This window comes from Myotis lucifugus, unplaced genomic scaffold (assembly GCF_000147115.1).
Source record: "Myotis lucifugus unplaced genomic scaffold, Myoluc2.0 scaffold_33, whole genome shotgun sequence".
Taxonomy (NCBI): Eukaryota; Metazoa; Chordata; class Mammalia; order Chiroptera; family Vespertilionidae; genus Myotis; species Myotis lucifugus.
In genome coordinates this window covers 8895143-8921292 of record NW_005871081.1, presented here as the reverse complement: position 1 = coordinate 8921292, position 26150 = coordinate 8895143, and the positions used below count along the sequence as shown (strand labels likewise).

The following is a 26150-nucleotide window of genomic DNA, read 5'->3' as shown; positions in this document are numbered from 1 at the left end:
CACACACACAGATAACATTTTTCATGATCTTTTCTATGTACCACCATTACTCAAATCATTTTTGTCTGTTGTACTAGCGATTGCATGCTCGCTAGTGCCAATCACTGGTACAACATGAGGTAATGCCAAAGACTGTACTCTTGACCCCTCACCAATGAGAACTGCATCAGTGCCCAGGATGTGGCGTTCCATGAGAAGATCCGCTCCTCGCCACCCGTAGTGTCCCTCTCTTCTGTTTACCTAACTGCAAGCCTGTTCCTAAAGTTTCAGTTTGCAATCATACCGACACAGGAGAGGAAAGTAGAGAGCAATGAAAATCCCTTTAGCTTAGGTAAACCCTTCTCTGCAGTTGATAATTTTAGTGTGAGATCATCTTTCTATTAATAAGCAATTGCTTATTTCATTTATCTCTGACAAGATTCCAGTTCATGGAATCCTATCCTGTTTGCAGAATGGGTGATTTCAGAAGAGTATTTCCTTGGAAGGATCAGGGGCAAAGGGGGCCAGGAGGAACCAGAGGCCATTGAGAAAGGGTCAATAACATAAGACAAACTGTCCCTTTGTTGACTAAAACAAATTAGAGCTTCGATTCCCGTGGTCATCCAGATATTCTTATTTAGGCCTGCTTGGGTTTTTCTCTCTGGCTTCATTGCTGGACAATCCACCAGGATAAAACAAACAAATGCAAAAGTCTTCTTTTTTTCAAGCCAGTGACCTAAGCTAGATACTGCTCAGAGAATTCTGCTAAAGGGCTCAGTCCAAAATAATTAGAACAATTAGATAAATACACCCACAAATATGATGTATTTGTCCTCTTGCTGTTTCAGTTACAATTATTACAAATCAAAACAAGAGGAATGGAACATGCTTGGGGCCAAGGTGTTCTGATGCAGACCACCAAAGCAAAGTCTATTTGCCTTTGTAAATGTAAACATTTAACTTGAAACAACACAACAGGAGATTGTTAACTCTCAACCTTTCACTTAGATTTCCGTTTGTTTGAGGCTTAAGCAATTTCATGGTGCAAAGTCTCTGACCACAGACCCCAGCTTTCTGGTAAATCCTCTGGGGGTGACATGGACTGGGCTTGTAGATCTTTCCACCTGTCATTCACAGGGAACCAATCTGTTGAGAGGTGATTCTCCAGCCCATCAGTGAAGCAATGCAAAATGAGATTTTCTTGCTCCAACAGTTTATACAAAGCAAAGAATAATGTTTATTGTCCAGAATGTGTATTGCCCTGAAGCTTTTATTTTATCTCAATTATTCAGATGTCTTGTTACAATATTTTCATTTGAGTTATGAGGATATCTGCTTACATTTCTATACATGCATAAAGGTGTAGCTTTACATGATTTTTCTTTTCTTTTTCACCTCTACCTCAATGATTGTTTTTAGTAAAACTGAAATGGAATACTAAATTTTATAAATATAGAAAGATTTTGGTGGGAAGAATGTAGATTTATGATCATTTGTTAATGTCAAAGTAATCCTTACATATGTAGCAGCTTACATAAATTTCCTGAAATTACAGAAAAAATAAATTCTGGTTTTAGAAGTTAATCAAGTTTTTTTAAAGAACTGGCTCATAGGACAAGCTTTCAGTACACTGTTGTCTTGCTATTTTCCAGGGTAGCCCTCAAGTTTCTGAGGCTTGTGATTTAGCATTTTAATGTAATATTGTGTGTGTGTGTACATGCAGAGATATTTTTAAGTTCATAAACAAAATGTATAAGACATACATATAATTATAATATGTAATTATAAATATAAATGTATAATTTAGTAGCCTTTATATTTGCTTATGTGAATAAATTAAATTTGTTGTGGAAATAATCAAGTTAGAGGACACTTTGACTTGCTCGGTGTGTGTGATAATATATTAGGCTAAGAAAAGGTGTGTGTTTTTTTAATGGGTTTCCCAGTTACTGCTTATTCAGACAGAAAACATGGAATTGTATGCATGGGTCTCTTTCTCTGTATCTCATTAGAGCAATTTCTCTTCACCTCTTGTTTTTCCTCTTTGTCTCTCTATTGTGTGTCCGCTTGAAAGAAGTCTCATCTGAAGGACAAGAGTTGCACAAGAAACCCTACTGAGACTCTTGCCATTGGCCAGGATGCCATAGTGCTTAGAAAGAAAAATAGCTTCACAATCAGTTTCCGATGGATCCTCTGGAATTATGGCTGTGGGAGGAAAAAGAGGGAAGTTCAAAGACTTTAGCCATAGACTCTGATAAAACATAAATTCCTATATTGCAGAAAAAATAGACTAAAACACAGTGTGACCCTGGTTTTTATCATATTTACAAGAACAAGAAGCACACATTCATGTTTGGATGGCATAACTACAAAAAGGGAAGACATAAGAAGGATTTTAAAATCCTGACTCATAGGAAAAGCTTTTAGTATACGGTTGTCTTGCTATTCTCAAGAGTCCGAGGCTTGTGATATAAAAGAATTGCCATCTTTGGAAATTTGTAGAAGGATTGATAGATACGGATGCAGGAAGTGATGGCGTGATGATTCATTACAGATTCATTGGTTGTAAGTACAAACAAGTAGGGTAACCATTTGAAAGGGTGTGGTGATATCCGGATACAAAATGATGGGGTGCCCTTACCTACCATTTGTGTCCCCTTCACAGTTATGGTGGGAATTTGACTGAGATCCAGGGTCTAGAATATTTCATTGATCTAAATGAGTTCTAAACATTGTTTTAGCTGAAAACCTCTTTTCCATGTGGTGGAACACAACAGCTTGTGGGACACAGTTGAATGGAAAGATGAAACATTTCCTCTGGTTTAAGCAATGGTTCAGTCATTAATAATATGCATCCAAGTAAATACACACCATTGGTTTCTCAGTAGTTGATTTCATAAATAAAATATTTTAATGACCAATTCAAGAAGTGCCCTTAGAGTAAATACTTAAATGCATTTGAGTTTGGTGCATACATTTGAGATTTGAATGTAATAGACTTTCACAGTCTTTCCTATCATTTCTTTAAAACGCATTCATTTTAATCAGCTGCCTGGCTAGGACAAGTTAGAGGACACTTTGACTTGCTCGGTGTGTGTGGTTATGTAAGTATAGGCATAACTATAATGTTTTTGGGAGAAACTACTTGATTATTTTAAGCAATAAGTGTGAAGCAGATATATTATTTCAGAAAGCAACAATGATTATAAAGAGGTAGAAAGTTAATTCTGCTTTTAAAGTTGCTTTTTTCCTCACTGTATAAAATTCATTTTGGGTAAAGGCCATGGAAAGTGTTACTGTGGAAACTGTTACTGTGATGCTGGTTGGCATGGAGATAAATGCGAATTCCAGTGTGATATCACCCCCTGGGAGAGCAAGCGAAGATGCACATCACCAGATGGCAAAATCTGCAGTAACAGAGGTGTGTCATTCATACACATTACTATGGATTTGGGAGGCAAACAGAGCTCTTAATTGTTAACACTCCTTTTCTCTGCATTTCCTTCTGTGTGGGAGGAAGTCATCTTTGATAGTCATTGACTTTGATGAAAATCAACATTTATTATACCAACAATTTTCTCTTTTTTGTCTTTTATTGAGTAGAAAACAGAAAAATTAGAAAGCTACTGTCATTCATTAAGCTTCACTGAACAAATAGTTAACATAGGAACTGTAATTTCTTTGGCGGCCGTCCAGAAATAGCATAGTGCAGCTAAAAGGCAATTCTTGTAGATACTTCTGTTAAATGTCTCTTGACTAACAGAACCATCTACAGCATGAGCATCTAATTATCCAGAGAACATTAAAAAAAAAATCTCCTCTTAATGATGAGTCAATTGAAGTCTTGGTTGAAATACAGAATTGACATAGAGTCATTTAACTTTTATATACAATAATAGAAGTGTCATATTGGACACAATATATTTGGAAATGTTATCAAAAGCCATATGAAATTTAGACTAGCCTTAGGCATACATTTAAAAAACATATTACTATTGAAAAAATATAATTTAAATTGAGTTAACTGTTGATATAAACTGTAAATTCGTCAGCTGGACTGATGGATAAAGAGAGTCATGCTGTAGGTGTTCTTTGCCTACCTGATGAAATGAATAAGTGGTCATATTTCCTTCTATAAAAATCTAGAAACTGGAAAAAATATTTTTTCATTTCTATAAGTAAATGATGCATTTTCAGAGATAATACTTCCAGGGAAAACCTTAACACACACCAATTTTATCCTTTTAAAAACTGACGTAGAACAGTAAAATGTGCCACATATCTGAACATAGAGAAAAGAAAGGAAAAGATCTGAACTTGTAACAAAAATCCTTTAAAAGACTTCTCTCTTCAATTTATGTAGAATAGATCTGACTGTATATCATACTAATTCACGTTATGTTTTCCTTTCGTATATAAGGACCTGTTTCTGCTTCAGTTCTTTTATTCAGTAGGGTCCATAGTCACGGTAAGGATGTCAGTGTAAGAAGCTTGAACTGTGTTACAGTGGGAAATAACCATTTAGGTGTTGAAGAGAGAGAGGGGAAAAGTGAAGCTGATTGGACTGTGGAGCAGGTCCTCGTTCTGCAGGGATATGTGAGGTCTGAGGCAGATGTCGTTCACAAACACACATTACTTGCCACCTCTCCATCTCACCTCCTGCCTTCCCTCTCTTCTGGTGCTGAACGTTTTCTGATTTGGAGATCGGGCAGAGGCAGAACAGGAAGCAGCATGTCTAAATGAGGCTGGTAGCAGGTGAGATTCAGGAGTGTGTGAAGGCAGGCGAGGGCAGGCACCACAATGAGTTCCTTTTCCCAGAGCTACCACTTATGTCTCCCCTAGAACTCTCCTTATCATTGCTTCCCCGGTAGGAGAGAGACATTAATCCTGCACATGTCTGCCTCATCTTCCTTTTTAGCCCATCTTTAAGGACCAAAACGCCAAAGTTTTGAACACAGCTCATCGGTGATAGAATAAATGTTCTTTATTGCCCACTTTTGTTTAATCACAATTTCTCACTGGACCCAATTTAACACACACCCAGCCCCCCACATCATGTAACTTATTGCAAAAGCAATGCATACTCATCTTTAAAAATGCAGATAGTAAAGAAGAAAATGATCCATAATCTTAACATACAGATATAACCTCCTTTTGCATTTTGGTACATAATGTTTTGGTCTGTTTTTATTATTTATTTATTTTTAAATTCATTATTTGTATGCTTCCTGACATGTATTTTCTTCTAATTTAATACAAAAATTAAAGCATACTATACATACTAATTTTTAATTTTTTAAAATATATTTTTATTGACGTCAGAGAGAGGAAGGGAGAGGGAGAGAGAGAAACATCAATGATGAGAGAGAATTGTTGATCTGTTGCCTTCTGCACATCCCCTTCTGGGGATCTGAGCATGCAACCCAGGCATGTGCACTAAGAATTGAACCCTGTCCTGCTGGTTCATGGGTTGGCACTTAACCACTGAACCACATCGGCTGGGCTGTAATTTTCTTTTTTTCATTTAACCATATATTTTGGGTATCTTTCCATGCTCACAGAGCAAAACCCAATTTTTACCTTTAATGGCTGCTTGGTAATCCAAGCTACACATTGTACTAATTCTTTTTTGGTTGATATTTATGTCACTAGTTTTTTTCAATAACATAAATGCCATCATATTTAATATTCCTGAATATATACTTTTGTGTACTTTTCCTTTATTGTGGCTAAATTATTTGAAGTAGACTCTTATGCTAAAATTCCCACATTTTCAGAGTACATATTGTGAAAAAAATGGTACATCCAGAGTTGTACTATTTTGTACTTCATACCTCACCAATCTTTGATCCTAGCCATCTTTTCACCTCTGCCAATCTTACATCCAAAATAATTCTAACTCACTATTGTTTTACAGATCCCCCCACCCCCACCCCTTAGTAATCATAGGTTGAGTGGTAAGCATTGTATGTTTATCTATCCTCATTACATCTCTACAAAATCTCTGATTGGTGTTCTTTTTGCCTTTGTCTATTTCACTTTAGGCATATTTGTCCTTTACATATTGGTTTCTAAGAATTGTTTAAGTTTGTGAAAGTAGTTCTTTGTCTTTTGCCCACATATGACTATTTATTCCAACTGTTTGTTTTTGGTGTTTTGTTTGCAACCAAATTTTTACATTTTGATATAGATCTATTTCTATTTTTCTTTATAGTAATTTGCTTTTGGGATTTTGAATAAAAAAGATTTATTTTATGATTTTAGTTTATATTTCTAAATCTTCAATCTAACTAGATTAGAATGTACTCTGATGTGAGAGGTGAGAAAGAAATTTAACTTTATCTTTCCCTCAAATGATGATTAGCTGGTGGCTCTAAAGATGATTATTGATAATTCACACAAAGTAAATATGATCTATAACTGGGCACTTCCCCTTTGGAAATCTACATGTGACCACAGTTCTATTTCTCTATCTAATCCAACATATTCTATAACTTGAGCTCATCCTAGCTAGCAAAACTTATCATTGGGTTTCCTTACATGCACCTTCTGCTCCAGGGATTCCTTAGGATCCCCACACCCATCCCTGCCCTTTGCTTATTCTTGCTTTCTTGACTTTTCTTGATTTGTTCTACTTCTAATCGATCCTAGAATATTTCCCCATCTCCCTACATATCCAGACCATCTACCCTAATTACTTCAGCCCACATTGATTTCTTCTCCCCCAAACTCTTACAGTATTTCTCACAGTATTTATGTCCTAGTTTACAAAATGCTAGTACTCAGACGTTTATTGTTTGCTTATTTTTCTTTCATTAGCTTTCTTTTTGTCAAGTATATTGGGAGCTTCTTGAGGAAAAGGATTTTATCTTGTGCTATTTTAATTTTGGGGGTATTATCTTTGAGACAAACCAACACAGAGCTAATGACATATTCCACAATTCCATATAAATATTGACATAGATAATAAATTTTGTTTATTAAAAGAATCTCTGCTATCAACTTTAGATGGAATTTTCCTTTGTAGAATAATTTTTTCTGAATACATGTATTTTTCAAATATAAAATAAGTCACAGATTTTTTAAAAAGTAATATATAAGCCTTTTTCTTTCATGAATGTTTCTCACTAGACTCACATAAAAGCATTTTCCCATGTAGGGACTTGTGTGTGTGGTGAATGTTCTTGCCACGATGTTGATCCAACTGGAGACTGGGGAGATATTCACGGAGACACCTGTGAGTGTGATGAAAGGGATTGTAGAGCTGTCTACGACAGATATTCTGATGACTTCTGTTCGGGTAAGTGCTCTCTAAATTCCTATTTAAAATTTTAAAAATATTCATTTTCCTATTTGAAGATTCATTCTGATTCTCACAGAAACTATAAAGGAACTGAATGTGCATTCTGAAACATTGGATATCCACAGCACTCCTATTAGTCACTTGGAAACCTTTAAGATAATTCACACTTTGAGCAAAGACTGGAGAGGAAAAATGCATCACTCTCTTAAAATTAGTCTAATTTCCAACCAGGGAAAGCCATTAGCTCTAGATATCTATTGCTTAACTCAGAGAATTCAAAACTGGCAGACCTTATGACAACTAACAGAATAGGTACCATGATGACAAGCTATATTCATATATTGCAAAACTTAGGATAATACATCTCTCATGGATATTTTAATGCATTAATACTTCAATATAATTTACATACCAAAATTATTCTGCAAATTAGTTTAAATTGAATATCATTAGTGGATTCAAAAAATTGTTTCATAAATATTTATTGAGGAAATAGTATTTGCCAGGGTCTGGACTGCATCTGGGCTTCTGGGCCCAGCAATGAAGGAGCTAAACATGATTCTTTTTTAAAAATATATTTTATTGATTTTTTAAAATATATTTTATTGATTTTTTACAGAGAGGAAGGGAGAGGGATAGAGAGTTAGAAACATCGATGAGAGAGAAACTTCGATCAGCTGCCCCCTGCACACTCCCTACTGGGTATGTGCCCGCAACCAAGGTACATGCCCTTGACTGGAATCGAACCTGGGACCCTTCAGTCCACAGGCCGATGCTCTATCCACTGAGCCAAACTGGTTAGGGCTATTTTATTGATTTTTTAACAGAGAGGAAGGGAGAGGGATAGAGAGTTAGAAACATCGATGAGAGAGAAACATCAATCAGCTGCCTCCTGCACACACCCCACTGGGGATGTGCCCACAACCGAGGTACGTGCCCACAACCGAGGTACTTGCCCTTGACTGGAATCGAACCTGGGACCCGTCAGTCCACAGGCCGACGCTCTATCCACTGAGCCAAACCGGTTAGGGCTAAACATGATTCTTGACTTTATGGAGCTTGACATCCAAATGAAAAGGGATAAATATATGACCTGCCAGAATTTTTAAGGGTTCAATGGGGAAAAAAATAGATCTGTCTGCAAAAGTGTCATTTAGCAAAAATGGATTATGGGTGTTCAGCCCAGTTAGGTTTGATAATCCAGAAGGCAGAGACATATGCACAGACATCTCTTTAAGCTTGACTTCTTGGTTGGTGTACATGGATAGGAAACACCACTGGTCTATTCAAAGCAAAGGGAGATAAAAGAGCTGCCCTATCTAAGTGTGATTGTACAACTGCAAAGACCTCTGGCCTCGTTGAGGGGAGCCTGTTGCTTAAACTTCCCACTATGGAACGTTTCCTCTTCTGATTAGCCCTGGTGTTCAGGAGGATTTCCTAAATATTTCAAGAATCCTGTTCTCTTGAGGGGATGATGCTCTTTTCAGATTTTTCTATTATTCATTAATATGAATGTTCTTTATTATCACACCAGCATAATGCAGGGCTTGACTCTATTGTAAAGACAAGGGGGAGTTTGTGATGGTTTTATGCAGTGGAGGGCTGTAGTCACGGATCTGGTTGTGTGGTAAATGTTACTGAGATGGGGAATATAGAAGGAAATGGTCAAATATATCAATCATAAAGGACCAATGACAACCTAACATTTATATTTTTTAGCTTATTAAATATGTGGGTCTAAAGGATCAGAACTGAATGTGAGAATTTAGTGATAAGCACAGAGTTGGTAATGAAAACTATACTGAGACTCAATGAACATCATTTAAGAATGTCATTTTAAGATTATGAGATAAAATATGAATTCACACAATTTAAAATAAGAAAATAAAGGAGATAATCAGGTTTTTTATGTATAAAAAAATGTGTGTGGCTTTCTGATATACTTCCTCCCCCCCTCCCCCAATAGGGTGTGTTCTTCCTTGTTAAATTCATGATCCTGATTTGGGAGTGGGGTAGAAAATTTCAAAATAAATATATTATAGTGATAATTCAGGCTCTTGTGAATTGGTCTATCTCAATTGTGAGGGACTAGGACCATGAGGTAAAGATGGATATTGGCATTTCAGTTGATATCTCTATCCTTTATAAGTTCACAATTCCTGTTGCATGTTACTTAAGCTTAGAATTACTATTATATGTTGGGCAGATAAAAGCCATTAAGAAGGACTACTTGGAATCTGAAACTTTGCACTTCATTTAATCCCTCCCTTTTTCCTTCTATCCCATTTTTCTTTTCCTCTCATTTTTCATTCTTCCATATCCTATGAGATTTCAGACAAGAATGTTAAGCAATTGAGGTTTCTCATGGAAGGCAGCTAGAAGAGAATGATTAACCATTTATATGTGGTTTCCATGCTGTGGGTATAAACAGGTAGGAATGGGCAAAAGTGTTAAGGTAATAGGCTGCAGTTTGAACAATAAGAAATAAGACAATGATTCATGAAATCTGTAATTGTGATTTTGTCATTATTTGAGTGAACTGAATGTGTCCAGTTCTCCATAGCCTGCCTCTCACAGTTAAGTTGAGGCATTTAGGAAAGAAGAAACATTGACAGAGATTCTACTCTGATAGATACTTACCAAGTTCGTTCACATATCTCATTCCATTTTAGGCTCATACTAACTCAGAGAGGGAGACATGATTATCTATATTTTAACAGAAGAGGAAACAGGTTCAAAGAAATTAAGTAACTTGAAAAAGTTTGCACTGCCTTTAAGTGTCATTTAAAAACACATATGGCCCAAATACTCATGTAATTTAATCTCCAAGTGATGAAAATAAAATTCTTCAATTTATTTTGATAAGGAAGAACTATCCTCTTGGTGCTCAAAATTCTTATAAAACTAAACTTCTCTGAACATAATTATGATCTTGGGCAGGCACCAATCTCAGCAGTATTTCTTTATTCTTACTAAATCTGTGTAATTTTATATATAAGGCTTAGTGAATTATTAGTCTTTACAATTTTTCTAATTGCCTAAGTCACACCATAGGAAGGGTGCCATGCAGCTGATTACTGCGTTTGTTAATAGCTTAGTTTTATGAGACAAAAGTAACCCAACTATGTCAATATTCTCTAGTGATTTATGCAAGGCTGGAGTGTAATATGGTTCAGATGAAATGCAGCTTTATTTTTAGTTTCTATTCTTGCCATCCAGAGAGTGGTGGTCTTATTTAAATCCAAAAGAAATCTCCTGATGGATTAGTTTAGGTTGGCTCTTCTCAGTAATACACTTAAATGTAGATATTTTGTGCCTACTCCATCATAGGTATGGAAGTACAAATATTTTAAAACATAACCCTGCTTTCAAATAAACTTAATAAACTTGCTTTATTTATTTTTTCTTTTATTGCTATATATTGTTCACCATTACATGGTGCAGTTAGTATGTATTTAGTCATACACAAACATCACACACGCACACACACAAACACTCAAAGATAATATTATTGACAAAACTTGGGTGCAACTAAAATGGCCAGGACATGACCAGTAATCCTAAAGTATACCAACTGTTACTTCAGTTCTATGAGCTGGTCCTTTGAATTTACTTTCTGATTCTGAAATACGTTTCTATTCCTGATGATTGCTTACCACCCTGGTCTCTTTCCCAAATTTCAATAATTGAAAAATTATGCTGCAGTGTGACCTTAAACTCCATCTTTCAGTTTGGGTTGCCTATCAAAATAATGAAAATATAAGATTAGTCCTGGCTTACAATAGTTTGGAAAATGGAATCATTTGATAGAACCTATATTATGTGGGAAATTTTATCATTGTGGATTACCAAAGCACTAAGGAAAGAAACTGAAGGAAATTATTAAGTATGTTCAGTTTGCATTGTCTTGAAGGAAAATCAATATATTGAATGATTTTTTAAAATAACAAGTACTGGTTAGATCTAATTTATTTCCCCAAACTTTTCTCTATTGATTGTCTTCATATTACTTTGTAAGAAACTACTTGTCAACATCAGATTCCAGTTCATGACCATTTTAAAAGAAAGGAATGTCCACTATAGCAGAAGAGTGTTTGTCTGGAGTGAATGAAACTGTATTTGTCCTGTATTTCTGAGTTTAGATAGCTTAAATCAAAGGAGCACAATAATTGCAAAGAAAAAATCAGTTTTGGTGTCAACAGTCTCTAATATCATGGCTTGAGAGCCTTTTTAGTTTTACCTGCCCAACATTGCCATGATGACACTTGCTGTCTGGTCTTGCTGCCAACTCCCCACCCATATGGTACAGATTTGGCTGTGATCCCATTTACTGTACATACCAGCACCAATACCATGCTGTTCTCCCATTGTGTGTGTGTGTGTGTGTGTGTGTGTGTGTGTGTGAGTGTGTGTGTGTTAATGCATGCTTATAGATCTTTTGAAAGCAGTTCTCCTCATATTTGATATCAGGAATAAATAACAATCTATATCTTTTATTTCTGTTTTGTTATCTTTGCTTGCAGAGTTTAAAGAAATATTTGTTAGAAGCAATGAAATTAGCTCCTGCAGGCATACTCTACAAGCTTGATAAACTAGCATGGAAACATTACATATCTGATCAGAGTGGTGAAATTCACATCTTTTAGTTCTCTCACTTTTAAAGATAAAGTCCAGTGAGATGAGGCCCCAAAAGATGAACTAGTGACACATTTAGATCAGGGACACAAGTACCCTAATTTCTTTTATGCCCTTTCTACTATTTGTGTATAAAATACTCTGATAGTGTATGTTATGGTAGTCTAAAAGATTTTGATGCTAAATAAATCTTATCTTTTCTAAACTTTTCTTTGTATATCAAAACCATGCATTTTCATCTTCTTTATTTTATCTTTATAAAATGATTCCTTCTCTCTCTCTCTCTCTCTCTCTCTCTCTCAACTTTTACAGAAGAATTGAGAGACTAGGAACTCTAGAAGAAAAATTTCAGTTTCCTTTATGACTGGAGGTGAAGCATAAATTCATAGGCTTCATCCTTAAGATGCCCCATGATACTGCATTAAATGTATAGGAAATAGAAGTGCAATATATCACAGGCTACATCTTCCTCTAGTGTTTATAACAGAGCACAGAAATAGCAAAGGATTAAAAAAAATGAAACTACAATCATAACATAGAGCTATTTTTTCTAGAGTAGCTGCATTTTTCCATAATTTTTAATGCATCCACAATTAATCTGACATATTTTGATATTAATTGGACCATATTTTAACTCTAAAAATACCTTATTAATAACTTCTGACTGTCCTCACAAATTTGTTTTATTCAGCCACAATTACTTTAATATTTACATGTGGATGATCCTCAGATAGACAATAATAACCGCTCTTAAATCTGTGTCCCAACGATAGAACTTGAGACTGTTCTCCCTTCAGTCACAGGTGTCCCCAGCACAGGCTCCTGTTTCATTTTAGGTGCCTAGTTATTGGGACCTTCACACTGGGCACGGGCTGCTGCCTGAGGATTTCAAACAACTGCAGCAGCGGGTGGCATCCTCCTGGGTAGGGACTTCCTGGCATCTTAAACCTGCTGGGTATTTTGTTCTAACTTTTACAGCTATTTTAAACTCTCAAGAGTAAAGCTTCCCCCCCTTTCAATCTAACTCTCTTGTTCAGTTTTTTTTTTTGGTTAAAGTGTTAACTGATCTTCCACAAATGACAGCATGTTCTGTACTTTGCCTGCTCTCCTCATGGCAGATCTAAATGTTCTTGAAATGAAAACGCTTTGTCTTCAAGAATTTCAAAGCCATTAGCTTTTATAAGATGGCAGAATAGATTGTACTTTAAATGTTAAAGATTTTGTTTTTAAAACTGTTATTTACCTATGCATTTGTACTACAGCTCTGTTCGCAAATTTTGCTTGAAATGGCTTGAGGGTTGAGGAGAAGAGTAGGAATTTCTTAAGCAGGGATAAATGGCAAAAAGCCACAGGATCTACAACCAATGAAATCTAATTGCTAATAAATTAAACTACTAAAATAAAAATCCTCATATTTGAAGGCCTAAATGATCCTATTCACATGTTATACATACAGGGTATCCCCAAAAATGTATACACACTTTGAATAAGTATTAATTTCAATGGATTAAATCTGAAAAGAAAGAAACATTGGCATTAATAATTATTCAAAGTGTGTATACATTTTTTGAGGACATCATCATTGATGTTTCTATCTCTCTTTTCCTCTCCCTTTCTCTCTGAAATCAATAAAAATATAATTAATTAATTAATTAATTAAAGAAATAAATATAATGAAAATAATGTGTGGGTGACTTCAAAAGATAAGACCCTGTTTCACAAACAAATTATTTTCCATTTCCAGTGCTTTCTCCACATGAATTAATTGTCAAATCCATCAAATATTCTATTTAGGCTACAGCAGGCCAAGACAATCACATGCCTATGGATTTTGATAAATTCACATTTATAGCCCTATAAGCCTGTTAATCATATCTGGAGTTGTTGCCTTTCTTTACCCCTTATGAGCAATTAATATAAATTAGGTATTTAGGATCTTGAGAAAAATGTACCTTTGCTTTAAGGTCTAATATTGTTAACTAAGATCCTGACTCATAACAGTCCCTGTTGAAATGAATTCTGACTTCAATATATTTTTCACACGTATATATATTTTAACTGCTCTCATTGTGAAGGTCATGGACAATGTAACTGTGGAAGATGTGACTGCAAAGTAGGCTGGTATGGGAAGAAGTGTGAGCACCCACGTTCCTGCCCACTGTCGGCTGAGGAGAGCATCAAGAAGTGCCAAGGGAGCTCTGATCTGCCCTGCTCCGGAAGGGGTAAGTGAGGGCTCTCAGGCCTTACCACCGCCTCCTAATCCTATGCGACAGATGAATTCAGCTCACATATATCCTACTGAAAAGATAGCTAAGATTCCTAAATGAGCGATGAGTCTTTTAAGAACTAATAAAACATACAGATGATGTATCAGAATTGTACACTTGAAAATGTATATAATCTTATTAACCAATGTTGCCCCAATAAATGTAATGAAAAAAATCCAAGTTCCATGAATGAAAGTACCTGGAGAAATATAATCTCTCTTTCCCTTTCTGCCCCACATACCCAGACACACTCACATGCTATCAATTCACTGTAACCTTGAGGTTTGTTCAATTTCAGTTCATTTTGACTCAGTTCAATGATACATTAAAAAGAAAATAAAAATGTTTGAATATTTGCTTAAAATTTTCTGAATGAGACCATCTAATAGTTCACTGCCATTTCTGAAACTCAGTAACATTGTATTGGGGAGAGTGTTGGCTTCTGAAAGAGCATTGTATGCACAGATAGTTCTGAATAGGCTTTTGTTGTCTTAGACAGCATGTGGTCTCAGGTGCACTCTTGGTACCAGATCAGTACAAATTGAAGAAGGAGGCATTCATCTAGCGGAAAGCTGGTTCCATTCTTTTTGATTTATCAAAATAAGAAATACAATTTCACCTCTAACTTGAAAATGGCAACAAACATTAATATAAACTATGCTTTCAGAGGAACTGGTAATTGAAGTTATTGTAAATTTTATTCTTGAGAGAGGAAAAGGAATACTTCCTTTGTCTGAATGCTAGATCAGATGTTTAATTTTGTTACAGTTTTCTTTTTGAAAAATAAATTTGTTATTGAGATATAATTCAAGTACCATAAAAGTTGCTTTTTTAAAGTGTATAACTTAGTGGCTTTTAGTATATTAACAGAATTAAGCAACTATCACCACTATCTTATTCTAGAACTTTTTCATCACCACAAAAAGAATCTCTGTACCCCTTACCAGTCATGCCCCATTCTCCTCTCCCCTCAACCCCTAAACACCATTAATCTATGGATTTTCCTAATCTGGGTATTTCATATAAATGGGATTATAAAATATGTGACCTTTTTGTTTCTGGCTTTTTTTCACTTAGGATGTTTTCAAGCTTTATCCATATTGTAGCATGAACTTCATTCCTTTTTATGGCTGAATAATATCCATTTGTATGGATAGGCCACATTTATTTATCCATTTATCTTTTAATGGACATTTGGAACGTTTCTACTTTTCAGCCATTGTAAGCAATGTCCTATAAACATTCATGTATAAGTTTTTGTGTGAATTGTGCTTTAATTTATCTTGGGTTTATACCCATAAGTGGGATTGCTAGGTCATATGGTAATCTAGGTTGAACTTTTTGAGGTACTGTCTTTAAGGTGCAGTCATTTTACATTACCACCAGCAATGGTAAGGTTCCAGTTTCTTCACATCCTCGCCATTATTGGTTATCATCTGCTTTTAAAAATTACTCATAGTTTTCCTCATGTAGAAAACTCCCAAAGTCTCCAAGATTATTTGTACCATAGGTATTTTCCTATACTCTGATATTTGTTCCTAATGATTATAAGTAGGAAGATAAGAAAGATATGGGTAGAGGAATATTTTTATTTCACAAGCATTTCTGACTTACCCCGTCTCTCACTGATAACCCTAGACAAAAACCAGTGTTCTGCCTGCATTAATACAGTATTGCCATTGTAGTGCTTGAGTCTCTCATGCTTTTAAAGTAAGATTAAAAGTTAGTATCTTTCAGACTACTGTTATTTATTTATTTACTCATACATACATTCATTTATTGTTAAAAATAACTTATATAATGGGTAAAAAAACAAAAACATACAAAATATCTCTCAAGCAGAGATATTTTTCATTTGTCTCTAAAATTTTTAATATACTGCTAGTGCAAGAAGGTTCTTTTGGGCTTTATCTATAAATTTTTAATAAACTCTAATAAACACATATTTGTCTCTTACCTTTCTAGAGATTAGCTAATAAATTTAGCTACAATTTGAAGAAGTAGAGTATATCTAAAGTTTGTTATTAAAAAGGTGTTGAATATATGGATTAATTTATAATTTTTATTTCTTATAATTCATTTAAGCCTTTTGAAATACTTTACAAATAAATAATAAGCTTTTCTAGTTTCCTCATGGAGAAATTGAGGTATTGATGAGTGAAGGGATTTCTCAGGGACCATAACAAAATATAAGGATATTGAGAGTGAAGACCAAGGATTTATGGGAGCCAGTACTCAGACCAATGATCAGAGACCCTTCCTTTTTCATAGTGCTACATCTGCAAACTCATTGGCATTGGATGTTTCATAGCAAATAGCCAATATGAAACTTGCGAAGGATTAGTTTTGTAATATATGAGTGACAATTGCATCAGTGGTTACATGACTGAGGAAAGCAATTACAAGGCCCATCGGTTCACAAGCCAGAGAGCCTCTTCAGCTTACCAGCTGGGGCCAAGAAAAATAAATTATCCTGGAAGAATGTACTGAAGTTCCTCAGTAGAGTCCACCTCAGAGGTGAGGTGAAGGCGTTTTCCACTGGAAATTAAATTGGATGACTTGCTTCTGCTGGTGATGACTGAATGTGCGCCTATGTCTTCAAGGTAGGGGAATAATTTACATTATCTCTTACGTTATCTACTTATCTTCTGATTCCTTGTTTTCTATTTCTTATTGGCTAGGAATAACTTTTCATTTAATTTAGTTGACTCTCATGTAGTCAATATGGATACACAGTTGTTCATCTTAATTTCTACTCCTGGGAGTTAGGCATAATGTACAACTTTCTCTATTTTCATACCAATGTTCTGCTAAAAAAACTGAAATGATAGGTTACACATTAGTTTTAAACTCTTCGTGACTTAGAAATACATTTATTATTATTATTGAGGTTCTCTTCCTGAGTCTGTGTCTGGCTTTGTTAAAAAAATGTGAACAAAGGGATGTGTTCATTTTGGAGCAGAAGCTAAAGAGGTGGTGAGAGATTTGCCATCTCCGTTTTCCTCTGGCCCAGGGATTTGGAGTATTTGAGATGGTGGCTGGTTAGCTTGGGTCTCTGAATGAGGATAATTAGCAGAAACCTCTGCTGACACCACCAACGGACCTGTAACAGGAGCAAGAAATAAACCTATCTTTTTTTAATCAGCTCAGATATTGGGGTACTTTGTTACTGCAGCAGAACTCCTGACTCATACTGTCTGCCATGTACAAAATTTAGGGAACACATTTAAACCAAAGCAAACAGACAAGCAAATGCAAATCTCATTTCAAACCATAAAAGACAACTGAGGTTAATAATATATGCACATCATATCAATATCTAAATCAAAATAAATATAAACGTGCATATTTTACAAATGATGTATTTATGCTACTCTATCAACAGCATGTTATGCACACTTACTCAATGGGTAAAATGTTAAGAACATTGCACGCATTGTCTTTTTGCTATCCCCCAAATATAATGAGGTAGGAAAAAGAACAATTATTCTTCTCTTTACAGAAAAAGAAATTAGAAGTTTTAACAGTTTGATACCTTACACAGTAAGTCCCAGAGATGCAAGTTTTAACACAAACTTTTACTACAGGCCCTCCGACTCCAAAGCTGTCAGTTTAGATGATTTACTGGTTCTTTTATTATACCAATTTGCTGAACAATATGTAATGAATATATTTATTTCTTTGTTACAAACATTCTTATGCAAAATCATTGGTATAATTGCGTGGTATTCCATAATATGATTGTAACAAAAGAACTAACTTCCTTTTCTTAGACATCTAAATTGTCTCATTTTATTCACGTTCTAAATATTATACTTTATGCCCTAGCTCAGCGGTTCTCAACCTGTGGGTCGTGACCCCTTTGGAGGTCGAACCACCCTTTCTCAGGGTTCACCTAAGACCATCGGAAAACATATATAATTACGTATTGTTTTTGTGATTAATCACTATGCTTTAATTATGTTCAATTTGTAACAATGAAAATACATCCTGCATATCAGATATTTACATTACGATTCATAACAGTAGCAAAATTACAGTTATGAAGTAGCTACGAAAGTAATTTTACGGTTGGGGGTCACCACAACATGAGGAACTGTATTGAAGGGTCGACATTAGGAAGGTTGAGAACCACTGCCCTAGCTGGTTTGGCTCAGCCTGAAGATTAAAGGGTCCCGGGTTTGATTCCATCAAGGGCACATACCTCGGTTGCAGGCCCCTCCCTAGCCCAAGCCCTGGTCAGGGTGCATGCAGGAGGCAACCAATCAATGTGTTTCTCTCACATTGATATTTCTCTCTGTCTTCCCCTCTCCCTCCCACTCTCTCTGGAAAAATATCCTCAGGTGAGGATTTAAAATTAATAATAATAATAATAATAATAATAAATACATATTGTGCTTTACATTCAGATAGCCTAAAAGTTGCACAAATTCTTAGTATTAATTCTGACATGTAGAATGCATACACCTAAATGAATAAAAATACATTAAAGTTTTTCAATTAAAAATTGCCGCACCCAACAATTTATATTCTCTAGAAAAATTGTGCCAGTATACTCTCCCGCCAGGAGCATATCAGGGGTTCTCTTCACCCTCCAATGCTGACAATTTAAATAATCAGTAGCTCTTCTCAATATATTTTTCTTTTAGTGTTATGCACTTTTTATCAAACTCATTTTATTGACTCCTATAATCGTATTTATCTGCAGGCATTATTATTTAGAGGCTTGTGTTTGAGGTATTTCCCCTTCCTTGATCATTTTTCCTTGTACCCAAGTCATCTTTTTGTTTGGTACTCAAATCCCGCGTGTTTTTGTTGCCTATCCTCTGTGCCGTTTGGTTTTCTTTTATTAGACTTGTTCTAAGAGGTATTGTATATGTTTTAGTCCTTAAACACACAAAGGGAAGGTGTGAAATGGAGCAAGAATGATAAATTGAGGTTAATTATTTAATATTATAGCTTCTAGAAAATAGAAAACATGTCCTCATTTTTATCAATTAGTATGTTTTAATTAATGAATTAAGCAAGTTGGTTCAATTCCCTTACCTAGGAACATACTTTCAAAGAATAATAGTGTGCCAGATTTACACCATCTGGAGATTTTTCAATTTATCTTTCTTTTTTTACTGGCAAAGCACAGCTTTAAAATGTCTTGCTTTTATTTATCAGAGAAGTTTTCCATGATGCATATACTTTTTAACCCTATGTATTAATTACTCTATGTGATGTTTTACAAGTGAATCATTATTTTTCTTATTTATGTATACAGAGATGTTATTATTGGGAAGTGATACTCAGTTTTAAAAATTTGAAGTCCTCCCTATATATTTATTTTTAATTTGGGGGGAGAGAAAAGCTTTTTATTTTTATTAAATTTTTTTATAGCTTTATTGAGTTACAATTGATATACAAAGAAAACCTGCGCTTATTTAATGTATGCAATTTGATGAGTTTGGATATATGCATACATCCATGATGCCTTCACCACAATCAAAATATCTGCAAAAATGTCCTTGTGTCTCTTTGTGTGTGTGTGTGTGTGTGTGTGTGTGTGTGTGTGTGTGTGTAAAGAATACTTAACATGAGAGGCATATAAAATAGTCACACTCATAGAAGCAGAAAGTGGAATGGTGGCTGCCAGGAGATAGGGAGGGGAAAGGGAGTGGCTATTTCATGGGTCTAGAGTTAGAGCCATACCAGATAAATATGTTCTTGAGATCTGCTGTACAACCTAGTGCCCACAGTTAACAATGTGATATAGTGAACTTACACATTTATCAAGAGGTTAGACCTCCAAATATTTTACATTAAGCACCAGACCACCTATTGTGATTTTGATTATATTTAAAAAATTCTCAGTAGCCTAATTGAACGTCATTGTAAGTTAATTGCAATGGGAACTGCACAGAGTTTTCGAGTGGCAAGGAAACCTGGTGTGCGGTTTCAGCAGTGCTTTGAGACAGTGAAGGGGATTCAGATTAGCTCTATTCCGAGTGTGCAGATTGGTCAATCCACTGCATCTGCCAGTGCTCGAGGACTCTGGAACAGACATGCACTAAGTTATGGTACTTCAAACAGTCGTTAAGGACCACAGCCAAAGAAGAAGAAATGACCCTGTAAAATCAATTTCTTTATGTTTCCACACCCAGAAGGAATGTCCTGCTTTTAGTGCTTCACTAAATGGGGAAAATATCAGTGAATTGATAAATCATGTCAAAAGCAAAAGTTTGCACTTTTTTGTATTGTGACATTAAAGGTCTGTGCATCTCAAGAGTTTTCTGTGGATCTCTGAGGACACTTTGAACTTACAGTGTTCCCTCTCTGTTATGTTTTTTATATGTTCTACTAGAGGCCTGGTGCACAAAATTTGTGCACGAGGTGGGTAGGGGTGGGGGTGGGAAGCCCTCAGCCTGGCCTGCACCCTCTCCAATCTGGGACAGCCCTCTAGCAATCCGGGATCGCTGGCTCCTAACTGCTCACCTGCCTGCCTGCCAGATAGCCCCTAACTGCCTCTGTCTGCCTGCCTGATAGCCCCTAACCACCTCTGCCTGCTGGCCTGGTCACCCCTAACTGTCCTCCCCTGCTGGCCTGGTTGCTACTAACTGCCTTCCCCTGCCAGCCTGGTCGCCCCTAACCACCTCTGCCTCAGCCCCCGACACCATGGCTATGTCTGGTGGCTATGTCTGGAAGGACGTCCAGATGGATGTCCAGTCTAATTAGCATATTACCCTTTTATTAATATAGATTATACAACATAAGCTTTAAGGTAGAATTGCATTAGTAGACATGAAGAGACATTTCATTAAAAAATGTATATTGGTTTGATATAATTCAAATCCACTTGTTTATGACAAAAATCAAGTCTTTAAGAATAGGATTCTTGCCCTAGCTGGTTTGGTTCAGCGGCTAGAGCTTCGGCCTGAGGACTGAAGGGTCCCAGGTTCGATTCTGGTCAAGGGCACATGCCTGGGTCACAGGCTCAATCCCCAGTAGGGCACGTGCAGGAGGTAGCTGATCAATGATTCTCTCTCATCATTGATGTTTCTATCTCTCTCCCTCTCCCTTCCTCTCTGAAATCAATAAAAATCTATTTAAAAAAATAAAAGAATAAGATTGCTTTGCTATCAAAACCAAGTAAGGTGTGTCATTCGTTGTCCCTGATGAAGTCTGAGCAGCTCACTTGCTAAGTGACTTCGCTGGGTTCTTATCAATTAAACTCCATGGAGAAGCAACTACCCCCACCATGCATTTAGGCTATAAAGACCGAAAGTTGGGGAGGACAGAGTGCTTCTGGGGTAGGAGACAGTGAGGGTCAGCAGCTGGGAGGCAGGGAAGATGCAGGAATGCCCAGTGCCTGGAAGCACTGAAGGGTCTGAGATATGCAAATCTGCTGGAGGCGAAGTCAGGCCCTGTGCTCCAAGAGGTCAGGTCAGGAGGGAGGGCAGGGGTGCGGTTCTCGGTTCTCGGGGATCTCCATCCTGTGAGGCTCCTCCTCCTTCTCTTAACCCTTAGCCTGTCCATTTGGATGAAGGGGGTGGGAAGCAAGTATGCAATGCCTGGGTGGGACGCCCCTCAGTCCCAGATCCCGCAGGCGGCAGGGGGGGGGGGGGGTGTTTGTATTGGTTTATTTAATTCTTCTTACACGTTGAAGGGGGTGGCAGGGGAGTCGTCTGCCAGACATGGTTTCCTTCTGCTTGCTTGCTCGAGCTGCCCCGCATGATGCCTTTTCCCTTCCTTCTCCGCTGCCCCGAGCTAACATGCATGAGATCGCCGGGGACAAAACTGGAGACCCCGTTGTATTGCGTGGAGATTGTGCTCCACAGGAACCTGCTTGATCCAGGGAGGGTTGGGGTCATTCACTGTGGGAAAAGCTTGATTTAAACGAAGCTGCTTAGATAGGCGCCCGCTGAGCCATTTGGGGAAGGTTTATCATCCCTTCTGGCTGTTTCCTTGGAAACCACAAACTCAAGATAGCAGTGGAATGCTGCATCCCCTTATCTGAAACCCTGATTCTCTAGGCCAGTGACTTAGATGCCCCAGGCAAGTGTGGGATGTCCCTTTCTTACTGATATGATGGCACACAGCCACGTTTTAGGTAGGCTAGGATTTGGGCTCCTACCTGGGGCCGGTGCAGGGGGAGGGGACGCGCATATTCCTCTATTATTAGTATAGATTACCATCTATTATTAGCATAGATTACCATGGAATGACCTATAACAGTAATATGGTATCTAGAAAGATAAAAAAGCCTATTTTTCATTTGCTTTCTTTGGACTCAGGAAAACTCATTAGAATGTTATAAACTGTATATGCAGCCTATATTTTGTTATGCCCAGATTTCAAGATCCCCAACAGACCAACAGGGAGCCAGCCAAGTCCGATGCAAAAGCAGAGAGTCCTTTATTATTATTACAGACCCGGGTCTGGCTCCCAGCCTCTTCCGACACAATGGCAAGAGGCGAGAGAGACCACAGTGAGAAAAAACAGGGTTTTAATAGGGGGGTGGAGTGAGGGGAGGAGAGATGACCGTGGGCCCTGCCGATTGGCCAGGCGCAAGTTGGGCCTTGTTACACAGGCCATGGCGCTCACGTCCTTTGATTGTCATTGGTCAGTTAAAAGAAATCCCGGGCATGGCCAGCAGAGGCCTGGGCCTCCGGGAAGAAGGTACCTTCCTGAGCACATGGCTACTGCCCCAACATGGAGGATACGGGGCAAGATGGAGGTCATAGCCCTCGCCCTTTCATATTTCACAAAATCTCAGGAATTTAAATGTTATTTATTATGACTTTACTAAAGATAGTATGGAGACAAAACTATTGGGATTCAGGGAGAACTAAATATGGTGCCTCCAGCATGGTTTCTCTATGTCCTCATGATGTGCTGGGACTTCTTTGTGTTCAGATATTTTCTATCCTCATGAGGAGGCCAATGGTGCGGGTGCCCAGATGTGATGGTTTACTGGATGGTCCTGATTAAATCCAATATTAAATCTCTCACTCATATGAAGAAGCAGCACTTACTAAACTAAAACCATGATCTGCATATAATGAAGGGAATGATTAAAACAATTTGAGCCGAAACCGGTTTGGCTCAGTGGATAGAGCGTCGGCCTGCGGACTGAGGGGTCCCGGGTTCGATTCTGGTCAAGGGCATGTACCTGGGTTGCGGGCACATCCCCAGTGGGGGATGTGCAGGAGGCAGCTGATCGATGTTTCTGACTCTCTATCTCTCTCCCTTCCTCTCTGTAAAAAAAATCAATAAAATATATAAAAAAAAAAACAATTTGAAAAGAGCCAAATTAAACAGAAAAGAAGGTCTCATGCAAGGTGTTTCTTATTTCTCCATCTTTATTTTATCTAGCCTTTCTTCTTGTTATTTTTATATTCAACAGAACAGATAGGAGAAGAAATTCAGAAGCTGAATTGTGTATCTTTTTAAAGGATGATAGAAATTATTTCTGTGGAAAATAATAAAAATAGTATTTTTTCAATTACCTGAGGTTTCTCTAACCCATAGTCCAAAATCTGTGTCATTCTCAAGAGAGTATTTTATTTTGTGTGTTCCATTCAATGGTCTTGTTTAAATGTTTTATCTATGGCAACAGAACATTTTGTATAAAAAATAGAATTTATCCAAATCAATACATAGTTTTTATTAAATTTTGCATAATATAAATTGAAAACCAGTGAAATTCTTTGGCCAAGAAAACTTCCTAGGAAAGGCTGCAACAAATATTGTCAAAATCTATTTGAAATGAAAATAGAAACTTGGACAAAAATTCAATCCTAATTTCTTTAAGTGAGCTTAAAATGAAATGTGTGACAACTGTGACAATTTTGTTACCAAAATTATATATTTATTTCTATTAAAGCACTAAATACATAGTGAAGGATGTAATGTGGGGCTCTAGTGTTTATTTACTTGATTTTACTCAATATAAACAAGCAAACCAGATACTTTTAGTGGGAAACAATCTGGAATGGTTATTAGCCAAAATCTTCATGGAACCATACACTCTACAGAGAGTGTATGGCACACAGAGTCTAAAATATTTACTATCTGGCCCTTTACACAAAAAGTTTGCAAACCCCTGTACTAAGCCTTTGTGATAAATGTGAAAATATGGTGAGAAAAGGGTTTAAGTGTCTTGAGTATCAGAAGAGTAAGATAATCTTTTCTAAATACATTTGGGTGCAAAAATATGACTTCATGAAGTAAGTGAAGCTAGACTTGAGTCTGCAGGGATGGGTAGCAATAGACAGATGATAATTTAGTTAAAAGTGCATTCCAGGTCAAGGGAGCAGCATAGAGAGACACTGAGTTAACAAGGGAATGACTTTCACAAGAAACATGAAACAAATTCACTTTTGATATATAAAGAATAAGAAAGTGGTGGGAGACAGACTAGGGGCAAAGGTCATCTCTCCCATTCCCCCATAACCCTTCCCCATATGGCAATACATTTGAGACGGAAGAAGCAACTTATTTGAGAGCTCTTGTTCTCATAATTGTCTTCTGAGGTCAATTGTTAGTAAGAAAGATACACATTGGAAGTATGGATTGTAAATACATTAAATGATATCATGGAAATGCCAGGTTAACCTTGCTTAGTGCCCATTCCATTACGTCATTGCTAAAATACCATGTTTAACATAACTAAAGTTACCAAGATCCAAATCTTTCCATGAAACAGAAAAATGCATTAGCATCCTCTCATGTGCCTTTCTTCCTCTTTCTTGCACATTAAATCACGCTTACTTATTTATTGACAGCATATGAGAAGACAAATACAGGTCTAAAGTGGCTGCTTTATTAAAAGCCATTCATATAAGCAAAGTAGCAAAATGTGAACAGTTTAGCAGTCAGATTAGTATCTGAGGGTCACATTATCTGTATTGGGTACATATACACATACCTACATGTTTTAAATACAGAGGGAGATCATGTCACAGCAAGGCAAGATTGGGGGTTATTGGTATGGGAGTGAGAGAATGTAGACTTAGGCTGGGCTCTGTTAGGTATGTGACCCAACAAGTCACAGACTAAAATAGCAGCAACATCCTAATGGTGACTTTGAACTTAGTTTCTTCAGGCTACTTTCCCGCCTTCTCTTCTCTCTGCAGTATGAGAACTTGATTCTATGTTCCAATTCATTTGGACCCCTAGATTTTGTATTTGCCCTCATGGACTCCATGCCTTTTATTTCTAACTCACTTTTGCAATAGACTGTGTATCTGGTTTGGCATCGTTAATGAGACAGACAGAGAGCTGACTACTCAGGAGAATCAGGTGACTAGCCAAGCTGTCGTTCTCGACTCTGCTTTCTACTACCAAGTGACTGTTTTGAGTATAGAGTAATATATTCCTCAGTGACGGCATCCTTTTATTTAGAATGTAACAATTGAGATGGATGAGTTTTTGTTCCCCCAAAATATTTATTTCTCATGTGATGCCTTTTATTTGGATACAAGAGGGAAATCAGGATTCTTTGGCTTCTTAAAGTTTCTAAATAATTTTGGCCTATTTACTGCTTAAAATGTCCATGGCATGTGGTCGCTTGTAAATAGTACCAAATGGTCTGGCATAGTACAGTTGTGAGTTGTTAAAGGTTTAAATGGTCCCAAAGATGAAATAGCAAATATTTGAGGTCATAAGTAAAGTCCTTTATAAGGACATTAAATCTTTTGCCAAGATTTCTTTCTCTAAATTTCTTCCTAAGACCCTGGATTGCACAATAGTTAACTGAAGGAGCTTTAGGAAAGCATGAAAAATGCAAGCAAATGCAGAGTATATAGTGACTGGAGAGGTCTCTTGTTTCATTTGATTAATTTGCTGGAAGTCTGGGTATGGTTAATGTCACTAGTGAATTATTGTTGCATTGGTGAAACAGAATCACAGAACTTATACTCTTGAATGTAGTTTATTGTAATTGTAAAAGAAGTGGTAGCCAAACCCAAGTGGTGTGA

The 26150-nt window shown here is 36.8% G+C and overlaps 1 protein-coding gene across 1 annotated transcript in view; it reads left to right on the top strand.

Annotated features, from left to right (window-relative positions):
- ITGBL1 (integrin subunit beta like 1) overlaps positions 1-26150 on the top strand; it is a 198826-nt gene that overhangs the window by 93973 nt on the left and 78703 nt on the right. Inside the window, exons 5-7 of the mRNA XM_006086929.3 lie at positions 3260-3400; positions 7139-7279; positions 13993-14139. Of these exons, the coding sequence (XP_006086991.1) occupies positions 3260-3400; positions 7139-7279; positions 13993-14139 (429 nt within the window). The remainder of the gene's footprint in view (positions 1-3259; positions 3401-7138; positions 7280-13992; positions 14140-26150) is intronic.